The sequence below is a fragment of the Mycteria americana genome, chromosome 23 (assembly GCF_035582795.1).
Source record: "Mycteria americana isolate JAX WOST 10 ecotype Jacksonville Zoo and Gardens chromosome 23, USCA_MyAme_1.0, whole genome shotgun sequence".
Lineage (NCBI taxonomy): Eukaryota > Metazoa > Chordata > Aves > Ciconiiformes > Ciconiidae > Mycteria > Mycteria americana.
In genome coordinates, this window is record NC_134387.1 from 2,531,967 (window position 1) to 2,549,819 (window position 17,853).

General features: G+C 54.8%; 1 protein-coding gene across 4 annotated transcripts; it reads left to right on the forward strand.

The window, feature by feature from the left end:
• Window positions 1-2,065: 2,065 nt before the first annotated feature.
• RASSF2 (Ras association domain family member 2) lies at window positions 2,066-13,371 on the forward strand. 4 transcript variants are annotated; one of them, XM_075523623.1, is made up of 12 exons: window positions 2,066-2,224; window positions 3,527-3,732; window positions 6,883-6,965; window positions 8,149-8,224; window positions 8,391-8,542; window positions 9,519-9,607; window positions 11,219-11,370; window positions 11,457-11,558; window positions 11,729-11,780; window positions 11,934-12,002; window positions 12,716-12,813; window positions 13,032-13,371. In XM_075523623.1, exons 3-12 carry the CDS (start codon window positions 6,907-6,909, stop codon window positions 13,365-13,367), a joined length of 1,185 nt encoding a protein of 394 aa, XP_075379738.1. In that variant the 5' UTR covers window positions 2,066-2,224; window positions 3,527-3,732; window positions 6,883-6,906; the 3' UTR covers window positions 13,368-13,371. The 4 variants fall into 4 exon arrangements, with proteins under 4 accessions (XP_075379738.1, XP_075379739.1, XP_075379737.1 ...); XM_075523624.1 differs by lacking the exon at window positions 2,066-2,224 and adding an exon at window positions 2,928-2,979; XM_075523622.1 differs by lacking the exon at window positions 2,066-2,224 and adding an exon at window positions 3,001-3,120.
• The last annotated feature ends 4,482 nt before the right edge of the window (window positions 13,372-17,853 follow it).

A 17,853-nucleotide genomic window follows, 5' to 3' on the forward strand; every position in this document is an offset into this window, starting at 1 on the left:
ATGGCTTGTTGCTCCTCTTGGGCAGCGTGTAAAGATCAAACTGGCTGAGTATCGCCTTGCCTCGTCACCAGCACTGAAAAACAAAAACACTGACTAGCACCTTGCCTCGTCCCCAACCATTTAATGAACTCATTTGTTTTATCTGGAGCGGTAATATGCAATTCCTGATGTTAGCCTGGAGCACCAGTGATGGGCGGTAGCTGCCTGCAATGAATTAGGACCTGGAAATGTCTGTCTGAGGATACAGAGCACCTTTAGGCGTCCGTCAGCCTTCAAGGTATCTGAGCTACTATTGATTTTAAGGGGAATTAAGACACCCAAGTACCTTTCTTAACTTAGGCGTCCCACTGTGACTAGTGTAGTCAGATGGGAAGAAAAATGGCAAAAAGCCACCTAAATCGGCAGCGAGAGGGGGTGAAAGTCGATCTGGTATCAAAGCTGCTGGAGCAGCTGTTTGACCAGGGTGAGGGATTTCTAATCGTTCCTGAGCCGGGCTGGGTTTGGGTCCCTGATGAAAATGGCTCTGATCTTAATCCCGATTAATCCTTTGTGCTACTGGGTCAGAGCTCTGGAAATAATTGAGTTTTCTCCTTGTGTCTTGCCCAAATCAAAATTCAGCATCAGCTGCATCGACCCAATAAGAAGGGCTTTACCCCTGGCAGAATCTCAAAACCTGAGGATTTTCAGAATGACTGAACCATCCTCAAACGGGGACAGCGCCCATGTTTCGAACACCTATTAGGTACGAGCAAAGGCCTTTTCAAGAGCCGTGTCTCTTCCCATCTGGTTCCCGGAGGCTGCGTAACGGCTAACAGATGCTCCTAAGCTAACGTGTATCCAAATGCGTAATATTGTCTGGTATTTGCTGACAATTAGCTTGGGGGTCTTAAAGTTGAAATAATGGGAAGCTGCCAGGGTGTGAAAAAAGGCAGTCTGGATGCTTGCTCAGTCTGGGGGGAAATACTTGACTTTTGGAGAAGTTTGGAGCTGGTGCCTTATGCCTGGGTCTGACTGAGGTCCCTGACCTCCAGGCTCAGCTCTGGGAGCAGAAACAGAAGTAAATCCATTGAAGCCGACGGTTTAAAAGGCATCAACCACGTTCCCTGCGTGGCATTTAGCACGGAAACGCTGATTTAACCTGCGAAACAGGTGCTGTAACATCCCTGTGCGGCAAAATGCAGGCTCTGATTTCAGAGCATCCTTCTCCCGGGAGATTTTCGGCAGATGGGAGGGGTGCTCGGGCGCTGGCGGGGCAGAAGTTTTGGTCTCCTTCCCCATGGGTCTGGTTCCTCTTGGGTTCATGCTCACGGCTGCTGTGTGGGTAAGGAGGAGCTGGCAGCTTGTCCCAGCCTCACAGGTTGCAGGACCGGGTCAAATTCCTTTTATGTGGTAAATAAATGCCTCCGTCCAGGCTCGATCCTTCCCGACCCACCACGTGTGCATTGAAGGCAACGAGCAGGATGTCGCAAAATCAGGATTTAACCCCAGTTCTGCAACCAAGTTCCTCCTTGTGCTCGTGCAGGTGCCCGCAGCAAAACCCTCTTCCCCCCCCCCCCCCCCTTTTGCTCGGATTGCATTCACCCTGCAAGCTGGGGGGTACGGTAGAAGTTTTCCCTCTCTTTGGGGCTAAATCCCTGGGTTTTGGGGCTGGGGTTTGCACAGCGCGGGTGGCTGGGGCCGGCTCTGCTCCATTGTGCAGCACAGCCGGGCTCTTCCCGCGACAAAGGGCCTCTCATCTCCGCCAGCCCTCGAAGATGCTGCTGGAATATAAATACTAACCCCCATCCCCGCTCGCTTTTGCCGAGTCAGTGTTTCCCCAAGCCAGATGGCTCCTCCTGAACTTCTCATATTTTACATACAAATAAAAAAAAAATAGAAAAAAAAAAAAGGGCCGATTACAATCCCTGGTTGTAAAGACTTGCTTGTTTTGCTAAAGCAGCTGTTTAGATTATTTCTTTGTTTTTGTTTTTGGGTTTTTTTCCCTTCGTGTGGGCTGTTTCTAGGCAAATTCCTTAAAAAGAAAAAAAGCCCGGAGAAGCCGCAAAGCACTGGGAAAGGTCAGGAGCAGACAAAGGCGGAGGGACGTGGCCGCACGCCGCTGCTCTTCTGGAATACTTAATACCTCCACGCTCCCCCAAACCCTCCCGCAGCGACGCGGGGTGCACGGGCAGGATGGGACCCGCAGCCTGGGAGCAGAGGCTGGAGGCTGAGCGCCGTTTCAGAGGTAACCGTGAGCCCAAGCTGCAACATCTGCTTCCAGGCAGGTTTTTTTTTTTTTTAATTTATTTCCTCTTCAATCCCCTTCTCGGGGGCGGTTTTGGATCCGGACGGGATCCCATGGCTGTGGTTGGGAGCTGGTTGCTGCCAGCGCACGGCCCTGTTGCACCGTCCCAAAAGCAGAACAGCAAAGCGCAATGCCTGCATGGCTCCGGTGCTGAGTATCACAGGGTTTGGGGTGTTTTAAGGCAGAAATAACCGCTTTAGCCTGTGTGATGCAGCCTGCAAGGCTCTGTTCGGGAGTCCTGGCATGGAGCTGGAGCCGATCGTAAGAGCATTTCCAGCCCCCGTGCACGGGATGGGGCATCCTTTGGGATCCTGGTCCTGGCACCGGGGATGGGGCATCCTCTGGGACTCTGGTCCTAGGGTGCAACCTGGGTGCCAGAAACAGAATGTCTTTTGGGAACTCGATCCCAGAGCCTGAGCCAGGGGTCTGAGATGGAGCATCCTTTGGGATCCCGCTCCCAGGGGGGACAAACTGGGTGCCGAGGTGGGGCATCCTTTGGGGGATCCCTAGTCCTGGCACCCGGTAAGGGGCGTCCCTTGGGATCCCGGTGCCGGGGTGACCCTGGGTGCCGGAGAGCAGGGGTGTCCCCCGGGATTTCAAGCCCAGTTCCCGCAGCCCCGCCCCGCCCCGCCCCGCCGAGGGCCGGCCCTCCGGGGGCACCGGCTGCGGCGCGGAGCGGCGCGGAGCGGCACCGGGTGAGTGCGGGCGGGACGGGGCAGCCCCAGCCCCATCCTCATCCTCACCCCCCTCCCCACCTCCATCCCCGTCCCCATCCCCGGCGCGGCGGGGGAGCAGCCCCGGGGCTGAGCCGGAGCTACCCCGGAGCCCCATCCGCGGTGAGTAGAAGGCGAAGGCTGCGCCCACCCCCGGGGAGGGGGGGACCCGGTCCCCACGTCCGAGGGTTGGCACCGCTGCACCCAACGAGTATCCTCGGCGTCGCCCTCTCCTTTGGGGCTGGCTGCTCTCGCGGGCTGGAAGGGAGCCACAAGCACCCGCGGGTCCCCAGCCTGGTCACGACACCTTCGCTGCGGCCCCCATCGCGCCGGGGGTGGAGACCCACCAGCTCCTTTCCCGTAGCCCACAACAAGCCGTTGATGGCCACCAGCTCTGCTCGGAGGGTCTGACCTGCTGAGTGTGGCCAATGGGTCCCCTCACTTGTCCCCAAGCGAGCCCGCACCCCGATGGCATCGCCCGCCGGTGGCTCTGCCACCGCTCACCGCTCCCCTCCTTTCCCCTTTGCAGGACGGGGCTGAGCAGTTGGGCTGGCGAACAATAGCAGCACTGGAAAACAATGGAGCTGCCGCACCTTCGCGCTTAGGGACGCCGGACGGACGCTCGGAAGAAATCCCGGCTCCAAAATAGCGCCTGGGCCAGAGCCACCATTGCACCGGCTCGTGGGAGCCGTCCACCGAGCACCATCGGTCGAGCGAAGGATCTGCCAGGACGGGGTGAGAGCACCCAGTCATATCCCACCGCTGAGCAAAGCGGCTTTTAGAGGCTTTCGGTGCCTACGAGGGAGGAATTGTCGCCTCCGGATGATGCTTTGCTACCGATTGCATCGGGATCGATGTGCCGTTGGGCTGGTTAAAAGCCGCCCTGGGCTGCAGGGAAGCGGCAGGGTTTGTGCAGGAGGGAGCATCGCGGCCTCCCCGGGGAGTGGGATATTCCCACAATCCCTCGCACGGCCGGGGGAAAGCTTCAGCTGCGCCGAGACCACGTCTCCTGCCCGAGCGGGGAGATACCGAAGTGGCAGCGGGGATGCTGCCGAAGCATCTGCGTGCCACGGGAGGGGACTGAGAAAGCAAAAACCCCCCCAAAAATGCTCCTTTCTTTGCAGGAGCAAGGAAGACCACCCCTCTCCTGCTGAAAACATGATCTTTGGGGTTTTTTTTCTTTTTTTTTTTCTTTTTTTTTTTTTTTTTTGTTGTAGTTGAGCTGTGTATCTCCCCCGGAGCTCTGCAAAAGTGAGAGCTCATCCCCTCTCCACGTGAGGGGCTGCGAGCGTGGCCGGGTTCCCTTTGCACCGCAGGGCAGATGGGGCTGTAGGGACGCGGGGAAGGGTCTTAGGAAGGGTCATCTTTAGGGAGGGGAATAAGGCTGGGGTCCATCAGGCCTGACAGTGACTGCGGGAGCAGTCGACGGCTCGTGTTGGAAAGCAGAGAGGGCTGACAACCTCCTGCCACGTGTGCAGGGGGAATTGATTGATCTGGTGTTGTTTTAAAAGCGCTTTGCAAGTCAGCAGCAAAACCTCAGCCCACAGCGAGCGGGCATGAAGGAAATACTTCGGCTCGGAGTGGGGAAACTGAGGCACAGGGGGTGCCTTGAAATGAAGACAGCGCTGAGCTGCCAAGGTTGAGCAACCGGTTGGGCAATTTGCATGTTGCCAGCCCTTTTATTTTGGCGATTTCCAGCCTTTCACCAAAGCCATGGCAGAAGATCGGGGGGGTGGCAGTGGCAGGTCTCCATTTGGGGATTCCTTCCACCCACAGCCCAGCGCTCTCGAGACCCAAAAAAGGAAGAATTTGCCCCTCGCTTGTTCGGAAGGGGATGTGATGACGGAAGCGAAGGTGGCAGCGCCGGGCCAGTAAACAGGAAACCGGGCTCCTCGGCGCAGGGGGATGAACCGGCATTTTAGGGCTCCCCTTCCATCCCAAAATGAGTATTTTTTTTGGCTGGAGTTCACCCCAGTGCCCCCTTTGAGGGAACCGGGGCTTTGGCTTCGCCCCTTCATATGGCTGTGATGCCACGGAGCAAAACTCCCTGCGATACCAAAGTTTCCGCCCCGGGCTGCGCCGCTGGCGCGGGGGTTCAGCCACTTTGGTATTTTTGGCAACGTTTTTGCATGGGCCAAGCGGCCGTGTCATCTCACCCTCCCTCCGCGCAACCGTGCCTTAGCGGTGACTTCCCCAAAGCTTTTTCATCCGCGTTCAGGGGACACCCACAAGCCAGATGCTTATTTCTACCGGCCCCGTATCCGGCAGCTGCCTGCGGGCTGGGTAACCCCCAAATTGGAGTCCCCGCTGGTGCAGGTGCCGTGCGGCCACCGCACCGACATTTATCCCAAAGCCACAAAGCCGGCTGCAAAATCCCCCCCCGATATCATTTTTGAGGGATAAATAGGATTATTACTGGTTTATTCTCTGTGGGAGGATGGATGGATGCGGGAGAGGTGGCTGCCCGAGGAGGGTTGCTGCCAGGCTTTGCCGGGATGCTCGCACGGCTCCTCGGTTTGTCAGGAAACGCGAAGCTTTGTCAGCTTTTCCGTTGCGACGTGCGATTTTTCGGTGGCGGGTTTCTCTTCTGCTTTCTTCAGGCAGAGCTGGAGCCCCGGGGGCCGGGCCGGCTTCCTGCCCTTCCCCTGCCTGTTTCTGCCTGCTTAAAGGCAGGCTTTGCTTTTGCAACATCTTCTCTGCAATGCAGACTATTTTGCTGTTGCATATAATTTATTGGCTAGAATATATCCCAATGTGTGGGGTAAGAAGTGGGATTTGCTGCTGTGCTGAGGTTTTAGGGGCCAGTCTGTCCTCCGACACAAGTTTTACCGCGCGGCCTTAGTTGAGTCATTTATCCGCCTGGATTTCGTCGTCGGTTTTTTTTTTTTGGCAGGAGAATGGGTTTGTTTCCCAGGGGATTGGGAGGAAGCACATGGCGATGCGGGAGGTGGAAGAAAACAGAGGTTTCTGGATCAATGCTCTTTTCTCACCTCGGTTTCTCTTTCTGGACAAGGGAAGGGAGGGGAGAGACCCTGGAAAAACGAAAGCCCGTCTGTAGGAGAGTTTGCACAAACACCTGAGGAAAAGCATGCTCCGAGAAGTCCTTTCTCGTCGCTCAAAACCGCCCCGACGTTGCACTTCAAGGTCTCTCCAGTGCCTGATTTCCAAAGTGCTCCAAGCCCACGAGCGACCCTGAGGGCTTCACCCTAAAACTCATTTTAATTCCGCTTTGTAGCATCCAAAAATCACTCTCGTGCTTTAAACCGGGGCTGCTCCAAAGGTGGGATTTTGGGGGGCGTTTCTGAGTTTGCATGAGAGCGATGGAGATGTTTTGGCACTGGAGGGAACGCACAAAAATTTAACTGGCATTGTGAAAAAAAAGATAAAAGAACCAGCCCAGCGTCTCTCGCTGCTTGCGAAAGTCAGCCCTTGTGCCCACTGCCTGGTTTCAGGACGGCACGAGGAAGCATCAAGCCGGATCCGGACCTGCGTGTCCGAAGTTTTGTAGCAAAACTACTAAAATAAATGGAGAAAAGGAACAAATCCTGCTTATAACCCTTCCACCTCCGGGTCTGGCATCACCGGGGCAGGCTGTGGGTGCTCAAAATGCAAATGTTAGCGTAAGCGTATCTCTGCTGGTATTAAATTTTCAGTGAGTTTACAACGCTTCTCCCCTTATCTGATTTCCCCTCCCTCCCCATCGGTTTTCCCGGAGGAACCACATCAAACTTTACCCACGGCTGCACCCGCTGGAGCCTTTTCCCAAGAGCTCTTCCAAATCCAAGCAAATTTATTTTTCCCCCATTATCCAGGGGTGCGTACCAGGGATGCAATAACGGGGCAGTTCACGCCGATGCTTTTCTCTCCTCTCTCTTTGCAATTCAGCTCCCACGAAAGAAGAGCGGGAGGATGGATTACGGCGGCTGCGAGTACCTGGTCCCCTGCGGAAAAGACAAATACATCTCCAAGTAAGATGCTCGGCAGGGCTGTAATGCAGAAATACAGTCGGCGCTGGTGGCTGGGGAGTTATTTGTGATATTCTTGGGGGTTTTTGTCTTCGAGCTGGGAGGAGGGGAGTGACCCTGGGTTTTAACTTGATTCGGTTGGATTTGGAAAGAAAAAGCCGTTCTGGGGCAAGAAACGGCAACTTCCTTTAAAAAAAAAAAAAGGTCATTGATGGGATTTTGCAATTTTTTTCCTAGGAGCGTGGCCAAATGCTCGATAAACTTTCATGAAATATAGGTTTTGCTGAAAAAGGTCCCGATTGGTAATTGCTCTTTTATGCTTTGGGAAGGAAGTAAAAGAATTCTTAAGTTTCAAGGAAGATTTTGGAGGAGATAAAGCAATATGTGGGATATTTTTCCCCCCTTTTTTCTTTCTCATAACCCCAAATCCCCATGATTCGTGCTTCTTTATACTAGTCTGATGGTGCCGAGCATCCTTAAACTCCATCAGCCAGCTGAATTAATGACAGCTTTATGAATTAATGCCAGAGGCATTGCTTCCCCGTGATTCATGGCTGTGCTTAGACAGCCTGGGTTGGTTGGTTTTTTAATTTTTATTTTTATTTTTATTTTTATTTTTATTTTTATTTTTATTTTTATTTTTCATTTGCAACTGGAGCAGGGCTCAGACTTTTAATTTGAGCTTGAGGTCAGGGTCCGGAGTGACGAGCCGACGTGATAAACTCGCCTGTGATAACTTGTGACTCCGGCATGACCCGGTGCTTGAGCACTCTGAAAATTTCCTTGTTTTTCAGCCTTGTGACCGACTCCACCAAGGTCTGGTGGGTTTTCTTGCATCTTTTTGCTCGGCTTATGGAGGGCACGGTTGCAGGGAGCTTGTCCCCCCCAGTCATGGTTGCAAAGGGCAACCCCTGGTTGAACCCACAGCAGATATCCTCAACGAGGGAGGTCTAGAGGCAGAAAAAGACCCAAATTTGCCCCAGCTGAAGCTGGTTTGGGTCCCCCAGCAGCGTAGCAGGTTCATCACCCAGCCTGACCCCGGGAAGCAATTCCTGCTTTCTCCCAGATCCCCCCAAATTTGCCCCTGGCCGGCTCAGGGGGTACCACGCCGGGTACTGAGCAGCGCCTGCAGCGTCCCCCCTCGCTCCTCACATCTCTTCTCAGCATCTTTCCCATTTTTTTCCAGAAATGAGCTGCTCTTACACTTGAAGACATACAACATCTACTACGAAGGGCAAAATTTGCAGCTGCGGCACCGGGAGGTAAGAAACCCCCGGGGCGGGCACCCAGCTTATCTCTGGCAGCAGAGAAAAAAAAAAGGAAATTGGGTTTGATTCAGACCTGTGAGGTCCAATAAAAAAAAAAGCCTCTTAGTAACACTCATCGCTGTTTGTATTTCGGCTATTGAGCTGCCCATCTCTCGCGCAGGAGGAAGGCGAGCTCATCGTGGAGGGGCTGCTGAACATCTCCTGGGGCTTGCGGCGACCCATCCGCCTGCAGATGCAGGACGACAACCAGCGCATCCGCCCTCCGCCCTCCTCCTCCTCCTGGCACTCCGGCTGCAACCTGGGAGCCCACGGGTGAGTGGAGGGAAAGGAAGGCCCCCCCCGGCCCCCCAAGGCAGCGTTTGCTGGGTTGCAACCCCAGCTGCCTTGTCCGGGTTCTTTTTTTTTCCCAACGTGCGACACCCTGAAGAAGGCAAGTCCAAAATAAAGTAGCTTGGTTTCACTCTGCAAAGGCCCCCTCTTTTCCAAAGACCCCCCTTTTTGCAGAGTCCCCCTTTTTGCTACCCCCCGCTTTTTGCAAAGACCCCTCTTTGCAAAGACCCCTTTTTGCAAAGACTCCCTCTCTTTGCAAAGACCCCCCCTTTTTGCAAAGACCCCCCCTTTTGCAAAGAACCCCCCCCTTTTACCCCCCCCCCTTTTGCAAAGAACCCCCTCTTTTGCAAAGACCCCTTTGCCTGCAAGAAGCTCCTTCCCAAACCAGCCTGGGGTTTAACTTGAATACAAGTTCAATGTATGGGTGTTGCTCTGGGCGTTGCTCTGGGCCCGAGTAATTCCCCCCGGCCAGCCGCTTCCCAGCCGCCCTCTGCAAACACCCGCGGGACCCTGGGCTGCAGCTTGGTCCTCAGGTGCCCCGGAGCAGCGAGTCCGTGGTTGTCCCGGCCGCGGTGGGCTCTGCCTGGTTTCTGCGTGGCTTTTTACACGTCTGCAAGGAGAAAAAAGGGGCAGGTGCAGCTTTGCTTGCGCAGGTCGTGTGCCGGAGCTCGCAAAAAGGCCGTTTCAGGCTTCGGCATCCCTTTCTGGGAAGAGGGCAGCTGGGGTAAGACCCTCCACAGGGTTTTTGGGAGCGGGACAGGATGAGATTCAGGATTTATATTGCAAATAGCCCGTGCTGCGACCCTGCAGGGATGGTTATCTGCCAAATCCGCGGGGAGAATGGGCTGCTTCCCCTCCTGGAGACAGCAACGTGGGGGCGCGGGGAGGAGATTATCCTGGTTATCGTTCCCTCTGCGGCTGCACGCTAACAGGGCACCCTTTTTTTTTTTATTGCCAGGTCCGTGCTGAAGCCCAGCACCTTGCCGGACATCCAGGTTACGGATGCGGAGGCCGTGCCAAACGCGGAGGCTCCCGGGAGCGGCGCAGGTGAGCCGGGCTCGGATCCGGGTGGTTGGGAGCAGCTGCCTTATGCTTTGAGAAAATATAAGTTGGGTTTGAGAAAAATATAAACCAGGCTTTTTTTCTGTAGAAATCGGTGTTTCCACCTTGCTCCAGGTTACTTAAAGGCAAATTTCCAAAGCGCCTATATTTAATTTATTGAATTGCAGCAAGAAAATCTTAGCCCCGATGGCCCGAAACCCTTCCGAAGGGCTTTTGCTCGGGCAAAGGGCCACGGTGGCACGTGGTGACGAGGAGCTTGGAAAGAAACAGGGGGATGGAGCAAAGAGCCTCGTGGGATCCTAGGGAAAAGGATGTCGGTGCTTCCCCTTCCCGGCAGCTCCGCTTTTAGGGAAGAAGAATAGGCGCCGTTGGGAAGTGCCGTTGCCACGGGGAAGTCAACATTTCTGCAACGTTTTTTTTCCTCTCCCTGGTTTTTCCTCTGTAGGGAGGGGGAAGAGCTCGTCCGCCCCAGCTCTTCGTTAACCCCTTGTTTTTAGCACGAGGCAGCGATGAACGGGACACAAACTGTCCCACCGGCAATTCCCACTGGAAAAACCTGCTTTATGCATTTTTCTCATTCAATCGGGGCATTTTGCAGATGTTCCTGGCTTTTTTTTTGGGGGGGGGGGGGGGGGGGGGGTATGGAGATACACCCTGGAGGCAGAGAAGAACCAGCTAATGCTTTCGGCTTCGGGATGCTCATCCACTTTCCGGCTCAGGGCGGAGCTGAGCACTTGCAAAACTCATTGATCCATGAAACCCTTTGCCACATCCTTGATCCTCCAGCTTTTCCCCTTTCTCTTTTTCATCTCCCCACGCACGACACTGTTTTTTTCCCCCTTAATTAAAGCTTGCCCGGGCGATAGCCGCAACGCATTGCACCGTAGGAATAATCCAGCAGCTATTTCAGCCAGCCATATGATGTTAATCCTTTGCCAGCACATAAGAAAGAAGTCTTTTATTATATTTTTCTCCAAAAGCCTGTAAAAATCAGTGCATAACGTGCGTGCACAGCTCCTCGTGAGTGCTTAGTCACCATGGCCCGTGGCGTGCATCTGGAGCAGCGCACACCAGAGATTTTTCTTGCTGCAGACATGCTTTGAATTAAAACATCCAAGCTCGAGCCCGAGAGGTTCATTAAAAATGGATGAAGAGCTAGTTTATAATAATCTGGACCCAGGCCAGTTTTCACACAGAGATCTGAAGCGCTGGCCTCGTTTGCCTGTTCTCATTAAAGGAAAGGAGAAAAAAAAAAAAAAAAAGTTAAATTATGAAAAAGCGAGTAAAGATGCTCGAGTCCCCGGGAGAAGAGGCTTTATCCAGGTAGCAGCCTGGATTTATGCAGTTAATTCTGAATTAATAGCCTCCTTCAGGAGCTGGGAGAGAATAAACCAGTAGCTGCTGTGGTTTAAACTGGTGGGTTAAACCTGTCCTGGGGAGTTTGTAGGGCTGTATTTCTGGGATGGGGACTTTTACGTCCATGGGGGGGACTCGCAGGAGCTATTTTGCAGCAGGGAGATGCTGGGGTAGGACCCCGGGGGGTTCTCGCTTGCCCCCGGTCCTCAGCCCCGTCCTTCCACTGGGTCTTTTTTCCAGCCGCCAAATCACAGCCGGAGGAGACGCCGCAGCTGATGCGGACACGGAGCGATGTGGGCGTACGGCGCCGGGGCAGCGCCCGCACCCCCAGCGAGCAGCGACGCATCCGCCGTCACCGCTTCTCCATCAACGGGCACTTCTACAACCATAAGGTGAGCCCCGAACCTCGCCGACTCCCCAAAACCTCTCCCGGTGGGGCAATCCAGAGCGGGGTTTAAATGGACTTTACACCCCGTAGACGTCCGTGTTCACGCCAGCGTACGGCTCCGTCACCAACGTCCGGATAAACAGCACGATGACAACCCCACAGGTCCTCAAACTGCTGCTCAATAAATTCAAGGTACGTTAGACATCCCCCCGCTGCGCTCCTGGCTTGCTCTGCACGGCGCATTTATACCCCATGGATATAAAACGCAACGGCGGAGTGAAACAATGGGATTTTTTTTTAATCGCTGGGCAAGTCTAGGGTAGAAACGCGGACCTTTAATAGTCATTTATGTCTCCATTCAGATTGAAAACTCGGCGGAGGAGTTTGCGCTGTACATCGTCCACACCAGCGGAGGTGAGTCTGCAAAAAAACCCTCCCCGGCACAGCCGGCGGGTCGGCCGCGGCAAAGCCCCGTCGTCTGCCGGGCCAAACACCGGTGCTTTTGGCATTGCAGAGAAGCAGAAGCTGCGAGCCAGCGATTACCCCCTGATTGCCCGCATCCTGCAGGGCCCCTGCGAGCAGGTCTCCAAGGTCTTCCTCATGGAGAAGGACCAGGTGGAAGAAGTCACCTACGACGTGAGTTTGCCGGCACAGGATGCTCGTCGCTTTTGGATGGGCTCGGGACGCAGCCGGGGCCGGAAAACCGGAGGGATGTCTCCACGCTGGGGATGCAGGAATTGCTTTGCTTTGCTCCCGCGTCTCCCCGTGGAAACTCCCCATCTGACGGGAAAAACCTCGTTCTGTGCTTAAAGAGCATCTTTAAACTGCAACCGAGAGCAAAACCCCCCCCCGGCCCTATTTTGCCATCCCAAATCTGATCGCAGAAGAGCGATTGCTGCACATCCTTCGGTGTAATTGAGATTTTTCTCCAGCCGGGGAAAGCGCTGCGGGTGGGAAAGGCTCCTTTATGCCATCTGCCGGCTCCTCCTGCCCCGGCGCGGCTCTGCTCTTAAATCAGAGGACAGATGAGGTGCTTTTGGGGTATATTTGGGCTTAAACAGCACTCGGTGGCACACTGGGGATGTGCAGGGCTCTCCATATGAAGCAGCCGAGTCTTGCAGCCAGTGGGTAAAATAAAAGAAACCTTAGGTGGATTTTTTTCCCCAATAATTAGCTAGCGCTTGTTTGCACAAGCTGATGTTCGTGCCGTGCAGAGGAAACGCGGCGGGTTTTAGGGTTTGTTGCAAAAATCGGAGAGGTCCTTGATTTCCTGCAAGGTCACCTTCAGCCTCGCGGGGTCGGTGCATCATCCTCTTCATCGCCCGGCTTGGCATTTCTCTCCCACCCAGGTTGCTCAGTACATCAAATTCGAGATGCCCGTCCTCAGGAGCTTCATCCAGAAGCTGGAGGAAGAGGAGGATCGCGAAGTGAAGAAGCTAATGCGCAAGTACGCCGGGCTCGGTGGCATTGAGGGGAGATGCTGAGAGTTAAGGACATTGTCAGGGGTTATTTTGGTGCAGAAAATTCCTTTGCACACCCTTGCGTCCCTAACGCGTGCATGAGCCACTGAGTTTTGCATTATTCCAGGGGTTTCTGGGCAATTTGGGTTAAAAGCCCAACTTGATGCTGCAAAAATCCTCTTTTCCTCGTCCTTCGCCTCTGCAGATACTCCATCCTCCGGCTGATGATCGAGCAAAGGCTGGAGGAGATTTCCGAAGGTCCGACGGCGATGTGAAAAGCTTCGCTGGCGCCCCGGCTCCGGGCTGCGTCGCACGAAGAGCCGTTTGCCTGCAGGATGTACTGTACCGATCCCAAACCCCCGTCGTTCCCGGAGCGCTCCCGGTGTCCGCCCGGATCGCTCCGGCTCTGAGCCAACCCATCCTCCCGCGCCTTCAGCTGCGCAGCGTCCTCGGGGGGTTCCGCCTCTGCAAATGGGGTTTTTCCCAGCAAGGCTCTGGCCGGTGGCAGCTTCGGCCAAAAACCTCAAATTCCTGGAAATAACAGGGGGGGCAAAAAAAAAAAAAAGAGGAAATCCGTGAGCAGGGTGAAGCCGCGGAGGACAGGGCCGAGCGAGGGCTGCAAGTGTTCGACGGCAAGAATTTGGGCTCGGTTTGAAGACGCTCACTGCAGCGGTGCCCGCACATGGCTCCCGGCGGAGGATCCACTGCTCGGTGGCAAGAGAGCACAAATAATTCCTCTTTTTTTTTAAAAAAAAAAAAAAAGCACACTTCTATTGCAATAATTCGCAGGTGACGGGAAGCTTTTGTACATCGATAAGGGTCGGCTGAGAATTGGGGGGTTTTTAACACTTTTGCTGCCAAAAGCAAACCTGGGGACTGACGGTTGGATTTACAGCGAAAGAGTAAATCGCTTTTTTCCGGCGCGTTCCCTTAACCTGCATCTGGTCGCATAACTCCCTCCTTCCCCGGTTCTAATTTGCACTAATTTTAGGGATTTTAAAAAAAAAAAAAAACAAAAAACAAAACAAACCACGATGTCAAACCTCTCTGGTAGCCGCCACGTGCCAAACAGCACTCCCAGGAGTAGTTTATGGCGCTGAGCATCTCGCGAGGGACGCTGTGCGGAAAGCGGGGGGACGGCAGGAGGAGGGAGAGGCAGAAATAAAGAGGGGTTCATTTTGCAAATTGGGTTTGCAGCGGTGCCGGCACATCGTCCCGGTGAAACCAGGACCGGGACTGGCTCCGTTATCGCCATCACACCTGGAAAAACCTCTTTCCTCCCGGGCTAAACCAGCAATATCAATTGTATACCTCGATGTGAACTAAAACTCTGACTTTCTCCCTCCCTTGAGTTTTTGCAATGTACCTTTGTAATTTTTTTAAATTTTGATGGTACCTTTTCCACCTTTAACATGTGTTAGGGCAAGTATTGTACAGTGAGAAAAGCTTTTTACGTATTTGAAGGATGACTGTGGCGTTGCTCCGTTGATTAACAAGAAAACAAAATATGTAGCGACTTAATACAGAATGAAAACCCCCAAGTTAGAGCCTGGTTTGTTCGCAATAAAGCACTTTGCCGATAGAAACGCTGCGGAAATGTGCTCTGCGTGGGCTGGGAGCGCCGAGGCAGAAGAGCGAAACCTGCCTGCATCCTGGCGGAGAAGTTTCCCAAGGAGAAATGCTCCTGCCCTGCAGTTTTGGGGACTCGCAACTAAATCGCTGGGAGATTTGGGGGCTTTGAGGGTTTATTCAGCCCTTAGAGACTATTTATCCCCATGCGCCGGGGTCAGCGGGCTCCGTCCTCTGGCTATTTCCCTTCCAGAAGGTAAAACTCACCTCTAGAAGAAAACCTCTGCATTGCTTAGCCTTGTTTTAAACACACTGAGTTTTTAAACCTGATCTATTCCATTTTTTTCCTCCTCCTCGAGGCTGAGCTCTCTGCATCCCCAAGGTTATCCCCAGCCACGCTTTGCTTTCTCCCCGTAGCCGCCGGCCCCACGTCATCCAGCCCACTGAAGCCCATTTATCCCTCCCCGCGCAGGAGGGGGATACAAGTGACGTCGGCTCCGCTTATCGAAGCTTTATCCGCCGGGAAAAGTCCAACGTGAGTTGAGCCCGGCGGGCGCAGACGGGAAGAACCATCGCCGGTGCGGCCCCGGGTGCACGGGTAAGGGCGGCATCCTCGGCACGGAGTTGAGGGATAAAAAGAGAAGGAATTGGGTAGAGAGCAAGGTGAAACGTGTCGGGTTTTGGCAGGCACCTGAGCTGGAGGTTGGGATGGGGAGAGCAGCCCGGGGAGGCACTGCACCCTGCCCGCCCGCTTCCGCACCGGGTTTTTCCCTGGGTTGTGATCCATAAGCTTGGATACTGCAGGGGAAATAAAGAGGGGAAAAAATAGGAAGGAAAAAAAACCCCCATGTCTTAACTTTTACGGGGTTTGCCGCTCGGGTTTGCGGCGTTTCCAGCCATGGCGATGCAGCTGCAAACAGCTGGAAGGGGGACGTGCGCTTCTCCGGGCTTTCCTTAAAATAAACCCCGTTAGTTGGAGGAGCAGGGTAGCGAAACAAGGCAAATTAAATTAATCAAGCCCTATTTTTTTTTTGTGAAGCACTGGGTTTCAAAGCGGGGGGGGTCAGGCCTGGCACCTTCTAGCGAGGGCCACGGGAGGGAAACGCTGACGCAGGGATGCTGCGGCCGGGGCGGCCGGCCAGGGGGGCTCTGCTTTTTCAAAAGGCTTTTGTCAACACGGCTCCTGCTATTTTTGGGATGATTTTGGGGCCTCGATGGCTCAGCAGCTTCGGTACAATGAGCCTGTTTGCTCAGCCATCGGCCGGAGGGGTTGCAGGGTGGGGGACGGGGGGGAAATCGCATCGTGATGCTCCGGTACTTTGCGGCGGGGTGGAAAAATGAAGGCGCAACTTTGCTCGGGAAGTCGGGAGCATTTGCATTCCACCATGCTGGCGGTGCCCACCCTCCGTATTTATTAAATATATAGAATATGGTAAATATGTACTATAATACGTTAAATTATTAACTATATTAAATGTAGGTTGGCCCGAGCCTAAGGCAAACCACGCGGTGCACGGAGCCAGGATCCCTGTGCTCACCGTCCCTCCTTGTGCCCCTTTCGCAGGTCGGGCAGGATGAGGCCCCGCGATGCCTGGTGCTGGGTGGCGATGCTGCTGCTCGCCCTCTTCAGCGATGTCACCGGTGGCCGCCGCGGTGCTGGTGGGAGAACCGGCGGGCGAGGAGGTGGCGGCGGCGGCAGCGGGGGGCTGCGCGGGGGCTTTCGGGCCGTCTCCCGCAGCGGCGGCACCCCCGGCCGCAGCTCTAAGGTGGCAGGGGCCATCGCGGCCGGTGCTGCCGCAGGGTATGGCATGGGGCTTTTGGGGCGCCCGCGACCGTCCCGCCTGGGTCATGGCATCCCGGCAGGCCGGCAGCCCCCGCTAGCAGGTGGCTTTCAGGCCCCGAGTTGGCCGGACGTGGGTGCCAAGCGGGGACCCCCCAGCCGAGCCCCCGGGGACCGGCGTGGCGGCATCGGCCCCGCTCTGCTGCTGGCACCCACCGTCTGCTTCGTCAGCCACCGGCTGCAGCGCTGAGCACGGGGAGGGCACCCTGGGTGACCCCCGGCCGGCCGAGCCCGCCGGGATTTCTTAGTGAATGACTTTCCTGGGAGATTAGATGTGGCTTGGGGAGGTGGGAGAGATGCTCCGCCGCTGCCTCAGTTTCCCCCCGCCGGCACGACGGGACCCCGCGCCAGCAGCCGGAGCTGGGCAGCCATCCCCGTGCTCGCGGGGCCAGCCGGGAGCCGGCCGGATCCTGCAAACCCCCATCTGCAAGAGCACGAACGTGAGCAAATCCAGCCCTGAAAGGACGTGTGGATATCTGCACCTGGAGAGATGCTGGATCAGCCCTGCCAGCGCTCGGCTCCGGTTTCCCATTACACGGCTTTACCAAAAAATGCTCCTTTCCCCCCAAAAGAGCACTGGGACTTGGTGGGGGGAGGGAACGCGGGGCTTGAAAACGGACCCCTCTGCCTTGCAATAAAGTTTGGCCTTGAGACATCCTCTCTTTTTTTAACCAAATCCAGCGTGTTTAGCACCGGTCACAACCCGAGGAAGAGCCGCATCCTCGAGGGATGCTGCGGGGAGGGTGGCGGGGTGGGGTGAGCACGATGCTCAGGGACAAACACCCCCATCCCATCCCTCCGGCTTTGATACGAGCAAACACGTCCCAATCTTTACCATCCCCAGCCCAAAACACACCCAGCTGTGGGACTGGTCCTCCCTCAGGTGCTTCGTGTTTGGCAGAGAGGATGCAAATCCTGCCTGGGAAGAGCTTGGAAGGAGCGGTGAGGGATGCTTCCCCCTTTAGCACCTGCATTTTCTTCTCTAGTCCCTGTCTTGGGTGGTTAAACCTTCCCTAAACCTGGTTTAGCTGCAGCAGCTCAACTCTTGCTGTGAGCAAAGAATATAAAGATGCACCAAGTGAAATATTGGGGATCCCCAAGGAACCCATGGGCGGCCGCAATCACCGCCTTCCAGCAGGTAAGTCCCCCGCCGAAGTATTTTTGAGCCTGGATGTCTGTGAGCGGGTCATCTCCCCCTGGAATTAGTGGGGTTTTGGGGGGTATGGATATCCTTATTCTCTCCCCAGGAGAGCTGTTGAGTCGGGTCTTGCCTCTATTGAGGGGTGGAAGGAGCCCTGGCTGGTGTACATTGATTTTCTGGACTCTTTTACAACGCTTTCTTAAATTTTACAGAAGTCATTCGGCTCCTGAGGGATTTAATAGTGTTTTGGAGCAGGTGAGCATGGGATGCACCCGAGGCCGATGCTCTTACGCTGTCAAAATCGCCTCTCAAATGGTCTCTCCCCCGGCTTAGAGGACGGCTTTTAAATTTAACAAATCCACCTATTCCTATAATGCACTGAGGGGTTATTTTTTTTTAATGTGCTTGTTGAAAATAAGCAATAAACCCAGCAGAAGCTCCAGCCACAGCTCAAATTTGCATTTTTCCAGCATCTGT

Coding starts and splice junctions, on each gene's coding strand:
- RASSF2 (XM_075523623.1), top strand. CDS start 6,907: ATGGATTACGGCGGCTGCGAGTACCTGGTCCCCTGCGGAAAAGACAAA. Junction 6,966..8,148: donor AAAGACAAATACATCTCCAA/GTAAGATGCTCG, acceptor ATTTTTTTCCAG/AAATGAGCTGCTCTTACACT. Junction 12,003..12,715: donor TGGAAGAAGTCACCTACGAC/GTGAGTTTGCCG, acceptor TCTCCCACCCAG/GTTGCTCAGTACATCAAATT.